The sequence below is a fragment of the Miscanthus floridulus genome, chromosome 11, assembly GCF_019320115.1.
Source record: "Miscanthus floridulus cultivar M001 chromosome 11, ASM1932011v1, whole genome shotgun sequence".
NCBI lineage: Eukaryota > Viridiplantae > Streptophyta > Magnoliopsida > Poales > Poaceae > Miscanthus > Miscanthus floridulus.
This window is the reverse complement of record NC_089590.1, coordinates 88424503-88442638: the sequence shown is the minus strand read 5'-3', so window position 1 is coordinate 88442638 and position 18136 is coordinate 88424503. Positions and strand designations below refer to the sequence as shown.

The following is an 18136-nucleotide window of genomic DNA, read 5'->3' as shown; positions in this document are numbered from 1 at the left end:
AGGAAGAAGAAGCGACTCAAGAGGGGTATGGATGCTATGAGAGGGTACGACGAAGACATGTACGGAGGGGGAAACTTCAACAAGACCCGTGGTAGGAATCTTTGCTCCGTTTACAAAGACCCTGGTTACAAGGCTAGTAGGTATAGAAGACGAGGGCAACAGGTGCTTTCATATTGTGTTCGTATTGCATACCAAGTATTTCAAATTTTGCAATGCTACAAAATGTTAATTTGAATATTGTTAATTTAAATACTCTAACCCTTTGTTTATCAATTTGTAATAGGATGGCCCCTCCCACGCCACACCAGATGTACCCCCTTCTTGAGGTGGATTACGACGAGGAGGTTTCCAAGAGGTGTCCGAGGGATCCTTACACTCCTAGGACTTAGTTGGTTATGTCGAACGTATGTCGAACAAATATTGTCGTTCGAAACTTGCAGACTCATGAACCAATAAAAATGTTATGTGGGAACTTGTCAACTTGTGCACGGACTCCATTTATTTGCTTTATATTCGTTTCAACTTGCGCACGGTCGCGGACAGCACTTGTAGTTGTTTACAGCACCGACAACACCTCCCGTTCAGTTGGAATTGAGGCTGGTCAGCTTTTGTCTGTGTCCAGGTCCTACCACGCCGTGGGGCTTGGCGCGTCAGTGCCATGCTGTGGGCTATGGCGTGGTAGAACCTGGACATAGACAGAACCTGGGCTTAGGGTTGGCGCATCAATTTTGTTTGTTTTAGAAATTCTCAACGCATTCGCTATTATTAAAAAAACTTGGAGAGCGATAAACGGATAGGTCGAAGGGTGACAAACGGATGGGATCACTTAAGATCGATCGTGGCGTAATCCGAGTATATGATACATGGGTACAATACATCAATAGTTCAAATGAAAAACAAGACAACACAATGAAAGGTCTCATACACGGTGTAATTCAAAAACCCTCAGTCAGAAACATATAGAGTAAGCAACTCATTGTCCGAGTACCAATCCTCTACCACAACCCTGTTGCTGTGGCTAGGGTCACCTGCATTGCCCTGATCTACCTTTCGCCTATAGTAAGCGACCTCTGCGGCCTGAGTGAAGAACGCATCGTCATCCTCCTCCGCCTGCAAGCCTGCCTCTGCTAGAGCGATGAGCTCGCTAAGTCTGCCAGTGTCGTCCTTAGCCTCCTCCGCCTACAAGCCTGCCTCTGCTAGAGCGACGAGCTCGCTCAGTCTAGCAGTGTCGTCCTCATCCTCGTCCCCCTCATCGGATAACACAATCGGTGATTGAATGGTGCAACCAGCTCGCGTTCTGTGCTCATCTAACTTCTTTTCCTCATACCTTGCATGAGCCACCTCTTCGTCATGGTCCTCGCTGCATCCAATCCCTTTATGTATAAAATGTAATCAGTTAGCAACGCGATTAAAATGTAATCATGTATAAAATGCAATTAGGCAACAAAAAAAGACTTTCAAGCACTCACTGACATATAATGCAACAACATGCTCGTTCAAGATCTGCATCTATACTCTTATCTCTTCCTTACCTCCTTCCTTGCCCTCTCCTCCTCTAACATCATCCATCTCTCCAATCCCCATTTATTAAGCCCAACATTGATCGGATTACAAATACCATGCTGTCTAGCAAACTCACGCATTTTGTCTTTGTGATGTTTAATGAATAGGTTGACGTAGTCAGATCCATATCCTCTCTTCCGTACAATTACTTGCTTCCCCTTCAGTTCATCCAAGAACTTAGCTTGACAATCATAACATTCCCACCTGTATTTTCTAGCGCTCTGTTCAAACGAAAAATTATATCATATATGTCTTAGCAAAAGAAACAAAATACGATTTCATGTTTACCACAAAAATAACCAACCTCATCATAGTCAACCATATGGCCGCAATAATGGACTATTCCAAGCTCCGAAGAGACTAGACCGTAGTTGAATTTAACACCACATTCACACTTGACTGGAGGTGCTCTGTAAATTAACCTTTATTTCTTCTTTTGCTTTGCCTTTGGTGATTCTTTTGGCCATTGATTCTTAGGACCATACAACCTACTCCTTGAAACGACACTTCGTCATTGAAAACACCTAAATAAGGTGACATTAGTACATGAACACATATAGCTCAATATTTCAACACATACACTTTGCACTTACTTCATACTTGTTTGGACACACAAACTCCAATGTATTCTCAGGGTTTATCACTAGCTCGATCTCCGCAATCGCACAAAGGAGGTTCTCGAGTCGTCTAACTAGCGGCTAAGTGCTTCTCCTTAGCCGTCATTGGAAGGAGGTTAGGAGGAGATGGAACCCACCGCTCGAAATGCTCTCGTGGATGTCGCCCTCTCCACCAATCGTCGAAAAGGAGATACATGGGGTCAAACTTGTCTACATCGTCGATCCATTGAAAGAAAAAACACCTCTTATGGGCCTACACAACAAAATTCTAATAAAATATTAGTAACCTAGTAATACAAATGAAGAAAAAAAACATATGAAAACAATTACTTACATTAAAACGACCGCATGTGTAGAAGCAACGAACCGCTGTGTCCGGATGTCTCGATTGAAACACATCGGTCGGACAACCACAGTCACAGTTAGGGACATGAAGGTTAGGAGCGACGGAGGCATCTTTGCTAGACTCGTCGGGGTACAATTCTCTAGGACGACCCCGTTTTCGCCACAACTGCTCCCGAAACATGTCTTCCATCTAATAAAACGGTTCAAATTAAACATCAATCAAAACAACGCAAATTAATGTAAAATATAATCATTTACATTGTAACTCAAATAATATAACCAACACTTATAGCAACAAAAATATACATAGTAAAAATACTTCTAACTAAATAATTATCCTTAACATTGGTAAAATCAAACTAATCTCTTTCTCCAAACCATAGCCCATAGGTCCCAAATATAATTTTCCTCCTAACCTTAACTCTCATTCATAATATTCTAATCCACCGTTCAAACAAAAATAAAAAGTACGTTATTACCTTGAACGAGGCCGAGGAGAGAGGAAGGTGGCCTAGGAATGGAAGGGAAGGGAGAGAGGCGGTAACAGAGGGCCAGGCGCCGACAGCACTTGGCAGTGGCGGGAGGGCGTGGCGCGGCGGCTAGGCGGGTGGACGTGGCGGGCAGACAGAGCGAATGCGCGGTGGACGCGGCAGGACTACGCCGCGGGCCTTTTTTCCGGCTCTGCGCGCCACCGATCAGGGCGCGTCACTGCCGCGCCAAGATTGGTGGCGCTGTAGACGCTGCCACGTCACCAGTCAGCAGCCCCGATCGTCGCCACATCATCCTCCCTACCGCGCCACCATGCATGGCGCGGCACAGGCGTTTGACCGCGCCATGACAACAGGCGCGGCCAAAAGTGTTAGTTTTGAAAGAAAAAAAAACAGTGTTATATTTAAAATTAGTTTACAAAAAAGTGTTAAAAAATAGCATAGTGTAAGAATCCCGAAGATTGACCGAGGCAGCCTCTCGTGCAAGTGCAAGTGCAAGTGCAATCATACACAGAACAGTCTTCCCTGTGGAGTGGCAACTCAGTTGTCCAATTAGAGGGTAGTACATCGATGTTCTCTGCCTTCAGTTCCTCTAACACCAAAACATCACGATCTGAATGGGCACACAAGAATCCATCAAGGAACAGGTGCGGTCTGCAATAAACCGTGACGCCAAAATACTCAGGATCCCACAAATCAGAATATACAAGCCACATGGAGTTGCGAGACGAAAACATCTCAACTTTCCTGGTACCAGCAAGCATAGGATTGGTAGGGCCACGCTCCTCATGAAAGTGGAAGACACAAAAGTGCAGTGACCGTGATGGATCGAAGCACAACATTGTTTTATAACAGAAGTTGTCTGACTTTCGTTGAGTATCAGGAAGTATTCTCCACTCTCGTGTTGCCGGGTTACACAATGAGCGAAATTCGGGAGAAGTATGGCTGCTCCTGTACTCACAAAGGACTAGGCCATTGCAACAGTCAATAAACTTCAGTTGTTCATAATGTGGCAAGAAACTAAGAGTTCCATCAATGCCTTCATCATTTTTGGACAGACTGACAAACTGGACAGCAGAGTTGTCACGATCTTGGTAGAAAAAACCAGTTGGAACTTTGGGCAGCTTCTGGGAGTAGTGAGGATCGGACGAGAAAGCGAGCCAGGATTTGCATACGCATTTAAAACGGCAAAAGGATTTGAATGGCAACCGGGACAGTATTTCCACTACTAGATCATCAGTTATCTTGGCCGTAGAATTAGAAAGCTCCTCCTCCTCAGGGTCCATCTTTTTTTGTTTTGTATTGCTCACTGGAAGGAGAGAAAAAACTGTTGATAGGAGCAAAGAAAAAAATCGTGCTCCAAACATGGAAACAAGAAAATAATGACAAATGTTGATAGGAGCAAAGAAAGAGCAGTATGGAATCTCATTCTACATTGGGAACACTTCGATGCGAGCATAATCCTCCCGGCCGAAGATCCAACCCATTTGATCTCGTGGTGAGAAGAGGTCCAATCCAAGATAACCAAGGACGACAGAAAGTGCTTCAATGGCTACAGTAAAAATTAGATTTTCCAATTAATTACAGACAAAATTAGATTTTCCAATTAATCTAAGGCTACAGTAAAAATTTTGTACTAAAGCATACCGTATTATATATTCACTATGTAGATCTACTTATGTGGAGTCCAACAAAATTTGATTTTTCATTTTATGATTTTTCTATGATTTACTATGATTTTTCAAAAATTCACCGAAAATAAATAAAAAAAGAAAATTCAAACCTACCGACGTTGCAGCAAAACAAACGTTACTGCAGACCTGGTGCTACTGTAGCGAACCCGCCGCTGAAAACCACTCAGGGGGTAAAATAGACGGTTTTAGAAAGTTCAGGGGGTAAAACAGACGGTTTTATAGTGGGGGGATGAAGTAGACCAAGTATGAAAGGTGGGGGGTTAAGTAGACTTTTTCCTTCACTGATATATGTTACTTGTACAAGGTTTTCTAAATGTCCAGATCTTCTAGGCGATTAGATCGTCAGCAGTTTAGTTAGTACTAACATCTAACCAATTCATCCACAGTTCTGTAGTTGAATAGCCAGGGCAGGTTAGTTCAAACAATTTCAAATATTATTGCAAGTCCAACTGCGTGCCAAAGATGGAACAGAAGGCCAACTTGCCCTCCGAACTCCGAACAAGGGCGACCCAGCAAACTAAACAAATAAATCAGATGATACTCTCTCCGTCGAATCGACTGTGCTAAACAGATTGAAGTTCGTCGGATCGTCAGAATCAGATACTCTCTCCGTCGAAGCGACTATGCAGGATGGAAGTTCGTCGGTCGTAAAAATCAGATGGAAGTTAGATATACATAATTTTCGTTGTGTTTGTTCTGGGTCCGATCTCTACCAGGTTCCAACAAATTAACCATGTGTCCATGTCCTTTACATCAATTAGCCAAGGCCTAATGCAATTTGAAAATATATGCTCGGTTCGCTTGGCTGATAAGGCATGGCTAAAAGTATTATTAGCTGATTTGTTGTAAGAGAAAAATATGGTTCGTTGGTCGAAAAAATACGATTTATAAACCAAACAAACATGATGATAATAGATCTGGCCCTAAACTGAGATTGCTTGGATCGCTGGTTGAAAGAAAGAGGGAGGGAGGGAGGGAGGGAGGGAGGGAGAGGGAGTAAGTACCTGAACACGGTGGGGGACGCATGGGAGGAACACGCCGGCAGATCGACTACGGCGAGCCGGCGAGAGCGATGCGCCAGGTCAGTGAAGACGATAGAGAACGGAGGTGAGCAACTGAGCATGGACAAGAGATTTCTCTCTCTCTCTTTTCTCCCTTCTTTCGGATGGAGCCTTGGAGGTGGAGCCCGCTGTCTAGTTAAATGCACGAGCGGTCGAGCGCCTTTACACTGGTCAAAGCTAGCACTTTGATCCACAAAATTTAAAAATGTATTTTTAAATATTGATGTTCCCTTTAGACACTTTGGATTGAACTAAAAAAGCTCGAGGGAGGCTTTGCAGAACCTCTTTGTATCTAAAAAACAGGGCTACGTACCACTGCTGCTTTGCAAGTCCCTCTGCAGTTCTGCAACTGGAGGTGCTCTTTATCCATTCGGATACTTCTTTGCAGTACATCCCTCTGCAGAACTGCAGAGGATTTGTTTCCTATCCGTTCACGCTGTCCCGTCTCCATTCTCCTCTTCTTCCCTGGATAACACTTCTACCTCTGTTTCACAACAAAAACAAATCCAACCGAATCCCTGATTGGGTCTCTTTCTTCCTATTATCCTACCATAAGCTAAGTAGAGGACGTGGGCTTGTTGCAACAGGCCTGGGACATGTCAATGCTGCAGCTTAGGGGCTCAAGGCAGTTTGATATAGTTTATTTGCTAAATTAATAGATCCAGCAAGTTAACAAAAGAAATAGCGAACTTCTCCAACAGTATGCTATAATAGCTTCCTATACGATTTTATATTAGGAACCTCCAAATATTTCTAACCAATCAAACATTTTTAATAGTTTCTTTTTCTCTTTACTGCTTTCTCATCTAAAACCTTTTTTTTAATTTACTCATGCGTCCAATTTACTTCGATCTCCCGAGAAAAATACCAGCCAAGGAGCGGTTACGAAGTTTCTCTAGACACGAAAACTTACGAGTTAGAGAGGATATTTGATAAACTTTTATTTTTAAAGAGCTCTTTTACCAAACTGTCTTAGGGTAGTTTTTTTTTCTCTTTTTACTAAAATATTATAAAAGGTAAAAATATATGAAGTCGTTTACAAAACTCCGAGAGATGCTCTAACGCGGGTCAGAGGTTCATCGGACTAGGTGCATGATGGCTTGAAGCGTGAACTGATTTCATATTTTTTTTTGGTTAAACCAAATTTTCTAATATTAAGGGCGCGTTTGGTTGCTCGCATGCCCTCCAGCCAGGCCCGTCGCATGCAGGTTCAGCTCGTTTGGTGCCTCGATGTGCCGCCGAGCCAGGCCGAGCTCATGCAAAAGAGCCCTTCGAGTCAGGCTCTAAGGGAAACAGCAGATTCGTTCGTATCCAGCGAGCCAGGCTCGCGCCATGAAGGATTAGCACAACTAATAATGTCATTAACACATAATTAGTAAATATTAAGTGATTTTAAAACAAATTAAGATTTTATAAGGTAAATTAAGTTTTATTATGACATAATATCATAAATAATTAATATTTTACTATTTATTTTGATATATTCGTGTTGTATGATTTATATTCAAACGGGCAACCAAACAGCGTCTTTTCCAAACTAGGCTACCTGCATGTAAGGAACCAAACAAAAGAGCTTGCATGCGCTCAGCCTGGCTAGGGTGAGCTAGGCCTATAGATACAGGCTACGCCAATGCGGATAAACAAACAGGCTCTAAATCAAATTTTAGTATTTTTAAATGTACATTTATTTTAGTAAATATTTGGAAAAGTTTTGACAAATTATTTCTATTATCTTTTATATAATCTAATTGACTTTCTTGAAGTATCGTGAAAGTTTAATTTCATCTTTCTTATTGCTAACGTGATGGGACGGCCGATAATGATGCCACGCAAGTTAAAATGCTTCTTATTGCTAACCTGATGCTACGTAGGACGGCCGATAATGATGCCACACAAGTAAAAATGCTCTGGAAGGTAAATTGAGTGGGTGCAGAGTCGAGGGAGTCTAAAAATCCGGTCTTTTTTCGTCAATCTCCATATGTGTCGGTATAGGTTTTCGGAGGTATTTATAAGACTAGGGTTTACGTACGTGTATTCATAGAGATGCGTATGCGTGCATGTTAAGCGTCTGCTGTGTCTATACTTGTGTAATTCAGAAAAAGGTAAGCTTCCCTAAAAAAAATCAAAAGGTAAACAAATCAGACTTTTTTTAGAGGAGCACTAACTTTATTTATTCAGTAGGATAAGAATTACAAACTCCATCCGAGGCTCCAAAAACCAAACATGTCTACCTATCGATAAATTTACAAAGCTTTTAGCTAATATATGGGCGTCGACATTTGACTTCTGTCATTTAAAGATGAAATCCGCTCTAGCGAAACTCCTTCTAACATTTATCTCCCAGACAATTGGTCCATACCTGCTGAACCCTTCGCCCAATAAACTCCTCACCGCATTGGTACAATCGCTCGCAGGACAGACGCCCCCAGGTAATTGCCATCTTCATCACGGGCCACTGCTGCTGCCACCGCTTGGCCTGAGTTCTTCGACATCGTCGTATTGACATTGATTTTAGCCAAGCCTCTCGAGGGTCTAACCCAGAGCGGCACCTGTGGCACTGCCGACTTACCTATTAGTTGGTAGTAGATGATCTTTTTTTCAAACAGTATCGCCTTTTGCAAGTTTGCGTGGTGGACAGTCAGCATATAGCAACATCCATCCTTTTTGGGCCGACCCAGGCCACCGATTTGAAGCTGCCCTGTTATGGGCCGACCCATAAGAATGTACTAGTTTAACTCAAGATGGAGATGATTCAGAGCCCTTTTTGACCTGCTTGTTGCGGGTAGCAACGTACCATATCTATTGTTCGACCGTCCCGTGAATTGCTTGTTCGCATCTCCACCGGAAACTAGGGTTTATTTGCCTACTTTAGTTGTCGCCTGTCGCCGTCCCTGGCCGTGCAATCCAGATTTCCTCCCTGCCGCGAACTTGGATTGCAGCTGCCCTTCTCCTCAGTCGACGACGTAGCCCTACCACTTGCGACGATGGCCCCTCAATTTGTCTTGCTCTTACGCCAAGTGCAATTCGTCGTCGGAGGAGGACCCACCCTCAATTTATATAGCGTAGTGCGACGGGGCCCACCAACCATGTAGGGTTGGGTGCCCCCGATCAAGGCATGGGATAAAGGCCCAAGTTGGTCGTTGGGCCAATCTTGGTGGAGAGATCAACCTAACATTCTTTCCCTTGATCTCACCTTTTGTCTTAAACTTAAAATACTTATCTCTTTTCCTATTCCATCACAGATTAACGCAATGAGCGTGTGTCGTCACAATAGTCAGTATCATTAGATTAACAGCTACAATACACCTCTCTATTTTGAAACAGATTCTCATCTGGGCCCTTATTGTCCAGGAATTATAGGTTTTCTCATAAACCCATGCAGGCTAAGTGTTCTCGGAACATATTGGGTGGTAAGCCTTTTGTAAGTGGATCCATAAGCATGTTCTTTGTGCTTACATGCTCAAGACTAATAGCATGATCCCAGACTTTATCTTTCACAATATAGAACTTTATGTCAATGTGTTTGGCAGCATTACTTGACCTATTGTTGAGTGCATAAGTTACTGCTGGTTCATTATCGCAGTATAACTTGAGTGGTCTATGGATGTCATCAACCACTTTCAACCCGGGCATAAATTTTTTTAGCTAGTTCACCTGCCCCGTGGCCTCATAACAAGTTACAAACTCGGCATACATCGTGGACGATGCAGTGACGGTTTTCTTGGAGCTTTTCCATGATATAGCTCCTCCTACGAGAGTAAATACATACCCTGATTTGGATTTTCTATCATCTACATCTCCCACAAAATCTGAATTCGAATACCCCACTAAATATAGGGAATAAGATCTTATGTACGTTAGCATGAGGCCTTTTGTGGCTTGCACATAACGCAAAGCTTTTTTCACCATTCTCTAGTGTTCTATTCCTGGATTACACTAATATCTGCCAAGTATCCCGGTAATAAAAGCTAAGTCAGGACGTGTACATACTTGAGCATACTGTAAGCTTTCGACAGTTGAAGCATATGGAACCGCTTTTATTCGATCGATCTCAAATTGGTTCTTGGGGCATTGGAATTCACCAAAACTATCGCCCTTGACTATAGGAGCAGGTGAAGGCTTACATGCATGCATACTGTATTTCTTTAGAACCTTTTCTAAGTATGCCTTTTGCGATAATCCTAAAACCTTCTTTCTTCTATCTCGGCGAATCTCTATTCCTAAAACAAACAAAGCTTCATCGAGATCTTTCATGTCAAAATTTGAGGACAAGAACTTCTTCGTCTCCAGTAGTAGATTAACATCACTACTGGCGAGTAAGATGTCATCCACATACAGGATTAGGAAAATGAATTTCTCATTCTTGAACTTTGTATAACGCAATTGTCCTCCACATTCTCTTTAAACCCAAACTTTCTTATCGTTCCATCAAACTTTAAATATCACTGTCTAGAGGCTTGTTTTAAGCCATAAATGAATTTCTTCAGGCGGCATCCCATACGTTCTTTTCCTTTCATGACAAAACCTTTTTGGTTGTGCCATGTGGACATTCTCATCTAAATCCCCATTAAGGAAAGCTGTCTTTACATCCATCTGATGTAATTCTAAATCATAATGCGCCACTAATGCCATTATGATTCTAAAAGAATCCTTGCATGAGACTGGAGAAAATATCTCATTATAATCTATTCCTTCTCTTTGCATAAAACCTTTCGCCACAAGTCACGCTTTAAATCTTGCCACATTCCCTTTGGAGTCATATTTAGTTTTGTAGACCCATTTACAACCTACTGTCTTGGCTCCTGTAGGAATTCTTTCTAAGTCCCAAACACCGTTAGTGCTAATTGATTTCATTTCATCTTGCCTGGCTTCAAGCCACTTTGATGAGTGAGCGTTTCTCATGGCTTCTTCAAATGAGGTGGGATCACCCTCCATTTGAAATTCTTCACATTCATAGACTTCGTAGTCATCAGGAATGGCTGGTTTTCTGGCTCTTTGAGACCTTCTGGTGCCTCATTAGTTGGCGTTTGTTCTATATGGAGTTGTTGTTGCTCTTCCTCATGTGCGACAACTTGTTCTATAGGATCCTGAAGGACAGGTTCCTCATATTCATTTATTGTTGCCATGGGAGAACTAACAACAGGTGATGTCACAACAGTGTCCTGTATTGTTGGTGCAACAGCAACAGGTAGCGAGAAAAATGGCTCCTAAACCATCGGAGTGGGCACGTATACCCGCTTCTCCTCAAAGTTAATTTCTCACGCTACCATGCTCCTCCTGACCATATCATTCTCTAAGAACACAACGTGTCTTGTTTCTACAAAGATAAAAAAGTATAATATTAATTAATTGTTGTCTAATCATGTAATGGGAAAATCAAGCAGGGATTGTTGGATGGTACCAAGGAAGTAGCCATCAAGAGACTTAGTAAGGGCTCTGGACAAGGCATTGAAGAGTTCAGAAATGAAGTGGTCTTGATTGCAAAACTGCAGCACAAGAACCTCGTTAAGCTTCTTGGCTGTTCTATTCACGAAGTTGAGAAGTTGTTGGTTTATGAATACTTGCCTAACAAAAGCTTAGATTACTTCAACTTTGGTAAACTGAATTAATATTTAAAGTTCTTACACTATGAAATCATTAATGAAAATAAAAATAAATATGCACATATATGCTTTGTTGTATGACTTGTTCACATTCCTATTATTAAACTCAGCAAGAAAGCCATTGCTTCAGTGGCCTACAAGGTGCAAGATAATCCAAGGGATAGCGAGAGGAATTCTTTATCTCCATCAAGACTCAAGACTAACAATAATTCATAGAGATCTCAAAGCAAGTAACATTTTGTTAGATGAAGAGATGATGCCTAAGATATCAGATTTTGGTATGGCCAGGATACTCTGCGGTGATCAGCACCATGCCAATACTGATCCAGTTGTTGGGACATAGTAAGTAACCCTTGCACTATCAAATTTCAGGTACAGTTATCTGGTTGCACTTGTTGAATTATGCATACCTCATGCACTGGTGACTCATTCACACAGTGGTTACATGTCCCCGGAATATGCAATGGAAGGTGCATTTTCAGTTAAGTCAGACACCTACAGCTTTGGTGTTCTACTGTTGGAGATTGTGAGTGGATTAAAGATCAGCTCACCACATCTTATCTCGGATTTTCCTAACCTTATAGTATGTGTAAGTACTGGGTGATGTTCCCTATCCAGTTCTACGAGTACCTATGAAAGTATATTCACTTGGTTTCTTCAAAAAAAAAGTATATTCACTTGCTAAGAAAATTATCTCTCTGTTCAGGCATGGAACTTATGGAAGGATGGCAAAACCGAAGATTTTGTGGACTCATCTGTTAGAGATAATTGTCCGCTGGATGAAGTTTCACGGTGCATCCACATAGGACTCTTGTGTGTTCAAGATAGTCCGAACTGTAGGCCACTCATGTCAGAAGTATTGTCCATGCTGGAGAACAAAACCATTCAGCTCCCAATACCAATGCAACCTGTGTATTTTGCTGAACCTGGAAGAGTCTGCAACAATAGGGTACAGTCATTGAATGTCATGAGCTTCACCGAGATAGAAGGACGCTAGATGTTGACTTTACATGAATAACTGAACTTCAAAGTGTTTCTCTGCCTTTGAGCTTATTACACGCAAAACACTAGGTTCAAGTTGAGTGTATGTGAAAAAGGAAATTACTGCAGCTTATTCATTAGATATTGATGATATTTATATCAACATGCCTCACTTCAGACTCGTATTCCTACTCCACAAGAGGTTTTTTTATCTTCAGTTACTCTGTTATCTACCAGATTCATAAGAGTTTTTTTTTCCTATCCTAGGATTGTTCTGAGTCAGCATATTTTTCAATAACGCTAGTTAATTGGCACGTGCTCCACCTTGTTTGGTTATTTCGGTAAACTAGAAGAATTAAATCCACAAAGTTCAGACAAAATAAACTGTAACATGTTCAGAGCTGTTTTCAGCATTGTTGGACACCACAATCTAATCAGGGCTTCAGGGACCATGGCCAGATTAGAGAGAACCAATTGAGTAGTAGTACATGTCCTCATGATTGCGACCATGCATGGCCAACACGGCGTCGTATCGCCGTGGGGAGATCGGCAGCAAGGGCCCATTGGCCATGAAGCTATACAACGACGGGAGGAGGCGCCGTATACTTGACTCCCTTCACGAGCTCCTCCTCTCAAAGCTTGTGGTACGGCCCGCAACCTCCGCTGGTACGCCCTCTCAGGCTGCTTGGCCTCCACCGCCTCCGCCTCCGCCGCTCCTGACCGGCAGCGGCGGTCGGCGGACGCCGACCAAACTCTCGTTAAACGTATCACAGATTCACAGCCCAAAGGGAAGTGACTGAAGACTGACGTTTTTTTTTCTAGGATCCACTTCCTTCCAAGACTAATGGGCCGCTTTGCAGCTCATTTTACCGTGTACGGCAGATTTTGCGGGTCGTCCTCAGTTTTTTATTTATGCTTCTCTGCTAGAGTTTACTCCTTATTTTATGCTAGAGTTTACTCCTTATTTTATCCAATGTTTATTTTATCGAATGTTTAAACACGTACATGAATAATTAATTATATAGCTTGTGACTAATTTACAAGGCTAATCTTTTAAACCTAATTAGTTCATGATTTGATAATATGGTGTCACGTCAACATATGTGCTAATGACGAATTAATTGAGCTTAATAAATTCGTCTTACCAATTACTGACAGATTTTTATAATTTATTTTTTTTAAACAAGACTGTACTCCCAAGGTCGTTTTTAGGAATGGACACGGGGAAAGAGACCAATACATCCCTACATTTTCTCTCTCCTGCTCTTCTTCCCGTTCACACGCACATCCGAGAAGCTTGCCACGCCGCCGGTCCGCTCCGCGTTCATCACCGCATGGGAGGCCGCGGCCCACGCCACCAGTCTTCTCTGCATCGCGGCCCACCAAGGAAGCACCAGCCGCTCGCTCGCCCGCCATTGACCAGTACCGGCCAGATCTAGCGATTCCGGCTCCTCCCGATCCATCCCATCGGTCAGTCGGCCAGCCTCCTCCCTACCTCTCTTGCGTGCAACCTCTCGATCCCAGCCTCCTCTCCGCCGGAGCGAGGGAAGGTGAGGCTGTCGGCTGGGATGGGTGGAGCAGAGGAGGGAGTGGCCAGATCGATCTCCGCCGCTCCAGTGCGGCCTTGCCAGCAGTGTCGCCAGCACGCTGGCGGGGGAGAAGAGGAGGAGGAGAGGGAGGCCGGCGGAGAAGAGGAGCGGGTCGCCGATGGAGAGAAAGAGGCGGCGGCGCGGGTTGCCGATGGAGAAAGAGGTTTTTACACGTATACCATTAAAAGAGTTTGTAATTACACATAAGCCATTAAAAAAATTGTCCACATACGAGTGCCATCGTTCTGAACTTCTTTGCTCTTCAAGCCATTTCGTCGGTGTTCTGTTCGTTTTCACCATTTGGGAGTCCTGATAAGTGGGTCCGGTCAGTCAAAACGTCCATAATACCCTTCTCATCCCTATCCTCTCTCTCTCTCAAACTCTATCTCTCTCTCTGTCTTCTCGTGCGTGCGGCCGGGGCGGAGCTCGCCCGCGTCCGCGTCCGCGGTGGCTGGCCGGGGCGGAGCTCGCCCGCCCGCGCCCGCGGGAGCTTTCCCGCACATCCGAGAAGCTTGCCACGCCGCCGGTCCGCTCCGCGTTCATCACCGCATGGGAGGCCGCGGCCCACGCCACCAGTCTTCTCTGCATCGCGGCCCACCAAGGAAGCACCAGCCGCTCGCTCGCCCGCCATTGACCAGTACCGGCCAGATCTAGCGATTCCGGCTCCTCCCGATCCATCCCATCGGTCAGTCGGCCAGCCTCCTCCCTACCTCTCTTGCGTGCAACCTCTCGATCCCAGCCTCCTCTCCGCCGGAGCGAGGGAAGGTGAGGCTGTCGGCTGGGATGGGTGGAGCAGAGGAGGGAGTGGCCAGATCGATCTCCGCCGCTCCAGTGCGGCCTTGCCAGCAGTGTCGCCAGCACGCTGGCGGGGGAGAAGAGGAGGAGGAGAGGGAGGCCGGCGGAGAAGAGGAGCGGGTCGCCGATGGAGAGAAAGAGGCGGCGACGCGGGTTGCCGATGGAGAAAGAGGTTTTTACACGTATACCATTAAAAGAGTTTGTAATTACACATAAGCCATTAAAAAAATTGTCCACATACGAGTGCCATCGTTCTGAACTTCTTTGCTCTTCAAGCCATTTCGTCGGTGTTCTGTTCGTTTTCACCATTTGGGAGTCCTGATAAGTGGGTCCGGTCAGTCAAAACGTCCATAATACCCTTCTCATCCCTATCCTCTCTCTCTCAAACTCTCTCTCTCTCTCTCTCTGTCTTCTCGTGCGTGCGGCCGGGGCAGAGCTCGCCCGCGTCCGCGTCCGCGGTGGCTGGCCGGGGCGGAGCTCGCCTGCCCGCACCCGCGGGAGCTTTCCCGCACATCCGAGAAGCTTGCCACGCCGCCGGTCCGCTCCGCGTTCATCACCGCATGGGAGGCCGCGGCCCACGCCACCAGTCTTCTCTGCATCGCGGCCCACCAAGGAAGCACCAGCCGCTCGCTCGCCCGCCATTGACCAGTACCGGCCAGATCTAGCGATTCCGGCTCCTCCCGATCCATCCCATCGGTCAGTCGGCCAGCCTCCTCCCTACCTCTCTTGCGTGCAACCTCTCGATCCCAGCCTCCTCTCCGCCGGAGCGAGGGAAGGTGAGGCTGTCGGCTGGGATGGGTGGAGCAGAGGAGGGAGTGGCCAGATCGATCTCCGCCGCTCCAGTGCGGCCTTGCCAGCAGTGTCGCCAGCACGCTAGCGGGGGAGAAGAGGAGGAGGAGAGGGAGGCCGGCGGAGAAGAGGAGCGGGTCGCCGATGGAGAGAAAGAGGCGGCAGCGCGGGTTGCCGATGGAGAAAGAGGTTTTTACACGTATACCATTAAAAGAGTTTGTAATTACACATAAGCCATTAAAAAAATTGTCCACATACGAGTGCCATCGTTCTGAACTTCTTTGCTCTTCAAGCCATTTCGTCGGTGTTCTGTTCATTTTCACCATTTGAGAGTCCTGATAAGTGGGTCCGGTCAGTCAAAACGTCCATAATACCCTTCTCATCCCTATCCTCTCTCTCTCTCTCAAACTCTCTCTCTCTCTGTCTTCTCGTGCGTGCGGCCGGGGCGGAGCTCGCCCGCGTCCGCGTCCGCGGTGGCTGGCCGGGGCGGAGCTCGCCCGCCCGCGCCCGTGGGAGCTTTCCCGCACCCGCGCTCGCGGCGGCCGGAGCTCCGCCGGGCGCGGACGCTAGCGGAGGAGGAGATGCCAGACGACGAGGAGCAGACGGTGGCGGGGGCGTGGGCGTCGTGCGGGGCGGTGTCCAAATTGGTGGCCACGTCCGCGAGCGAGCCCCTCGGCACGAACTCGAGGAGCAGCTGGCAACCCCATCGGGCGCGGCGCGGACGCCCAGGCAGGGGACGACGTGCGGGGACCGGAGCGCGGACAGGATGCCCCCTCACGCTGCCGCCGTCCCCGCGGGCGCGGACTTGACCGCGAAGAGCGCGCCCAAGGCTTCGTCGGCGGTGGCCACATACGGTTCACCGGAGAGCACCAGCTTCACGGCGTACCCGTGCAGCGCGCGCCCGACCGTGAGGCCGCTGCAAGCCGAGAGGGAGGCCGAGAGGGTGTGTGTGGTGGGGAGGAGGCCATGGGGGGACAGCAGCATCTCGGAGAGGAGCGCCAACGCCGCGTGGTGGAGGCCCCAGGAGGAGTGTGCGTGGATGGCGGAGGTGTAGAAGACGGCGGTCGGGTCGGGCGTGCGGCGGAGTGAAGCTCTGAGCTGCGGCGTGGAGCTCCGAGGCGCGGCGCACGAACACGCAGCCCACCAGTAGCGCTGCCACATGGTCCGCCATGAGGGCGCCATGCTGGACACTACCATGAGGCCGAAAGTTTGAGAGAGAAAGGACAGGGATGAGAGGGGTATTATGGACGTTTTGACTGACCGGCCCCACTTGTCAGGACTCCCAAACGGTGAAAACGAATAGAACACCGACGGAATGGCTTAGAGAGCAAAGAAGTTCAGAACGATGGCACTCGTGTGTGGTCAATTTTTTTAATGACTTGTGTATAATTACAAACTTTCTTAATGGCATACATGTAAAAGCCTCATGGAGAAAAGAGAAGGTTGCAGTGGAGAAGAGGAGTGAATGAAGGGAATCTCACGTGGGCCACGTCCAGAACGACCTTGACGGAGGGAGTACGTAGTTATAGACTTAGAGTCAACCACGTTTTATGCCACTTTCAACACATGATTTTTTTTAATTAAGATCCAACAGCCTCCATTCTTCTTCTACCTCCTACTTTCTTCTACCTCCAGTCTTTTTCTACCTCCAGACAATCACAAAACATAAGATCACAGATCCAGAAATAATTTTTTTCTATGCAAAGGACAAATCGGGTGTCGGACGGGCGGTCCTCCGGCCGCACGCGTATACGCGTATATGACGGGCGGTCCTTCGGCTGGCTGGCGCGCTGGTCCTCCGTGGGAGCCGAGTTGGTCACGCCGCTGCAGGAGTGCACGTGTATACACATATAGGCCGAGAAGACAGTTGAAAAGAGAGAGGGAGAGAGGAAGAAAAAAATTCATGTGTTTTTTTACTAAAACATATGTGTGTAGTATAGCATTTCTGTAGATTTATAGTAGTTTTTTAGTCTGTCTATTATACAACCATGTGTTTTATGCAGTTTTAACACATGATTTTTTTTGCATCATAGGACTACACAACCATGTGTTTTATGCAGTTTTAACACATGAATTCTTTTACACCATAGGATTAAGATCCAACAGCCTCCACCCTTCTTCTACCTTCAGCCTCCACAGATCATAGATTACAGATCATAGTTTTTTTTATGGAAAGACAAATCACAGATCCACCACCGCCGCCACCGCCACCGCCAAATAACAGATTGTCCACAAATTACAGTGGAATCCATCAGTTGCTGCATGCGCTCGTGAGGCCTATGGACGGCGGGGACCGCCTGCATGTGCTGCTGCAGCCACGTGTCTGCACTGGGCGAGGTGCAGGAGGCACTGCTCCCTCTGACCGCATGAGAGAGAGTTAGGGCCCGCACCCTGGCTGACAAAAGACAGTGGACAGGAGAAGCTGCATGCGCCCATGTCCTGCCCGCCTGAACCAACCGATCCCGATCAGAAGGCCAAAAACTGGTTGAAAAAAATTCATGTGTTTTTTTGCTAAAACACATATGTATTGTATAGCATTTCTGTAGTTTTTTTCTTACGTGCATAGCTGAAAAAGTAGCAGCGAGCAATTAGATTTTTGTTTAAAATGTTA

General features: G+C 46.0%; 1 protein-coding gene across 5 annotated transcripts; it reads right to left on the bottom strand.

Moving 5' to 3' along the window:
- Positions 1-946: 946 nt before the first annotated feature.
- On the bottom strand, positions 947-5844 carry LOC136491529 (uncharacterized). Of its 5 annotated transcripts, none has more exons than XR_010768070.1 (6): positions 5712-5844; positions 2515-2715; positions 2157-2433; positions 1868-2087; positions 1470-1784; positions 947-1373 (listed from the first exon to the last, which is right to left on the bottom strand). XR_010768070.1 is itself a non-coding variant. In XM_066487855.1 (6 exons), the coding sequence occupies exons 4-6, from the start codon at positions 1883-1885 to the stop codon at positions 1180-1182; spliced, it is 357 nt and encodes a 118-aa protein (XP_066343952.1). In that variant the 5' UTR covers positions 1886-2087; positions 2157-2433; positions 2515-2715; positions 3005-3926; the 3' UTR covers positions 947-1179. The 5 variants fall into 5 exon arrangements, 2 of the variants coding, with proteins under 2 accessions (XP_066343952.1, XP_066343953.1); XR_010768069.1 differs by lacking the exon at positions 5712-5844 and adding an exon at positions 3005-3926; XM_066487855.1 differs by lacking the exon at positions 5712-5844 and adding an exon at positions 3005-3926 and having other exon boundaries at positions 1640-1784.
- Between the last annotated feature and the right edge of the window lie 12292 nt (positions 5845-18136).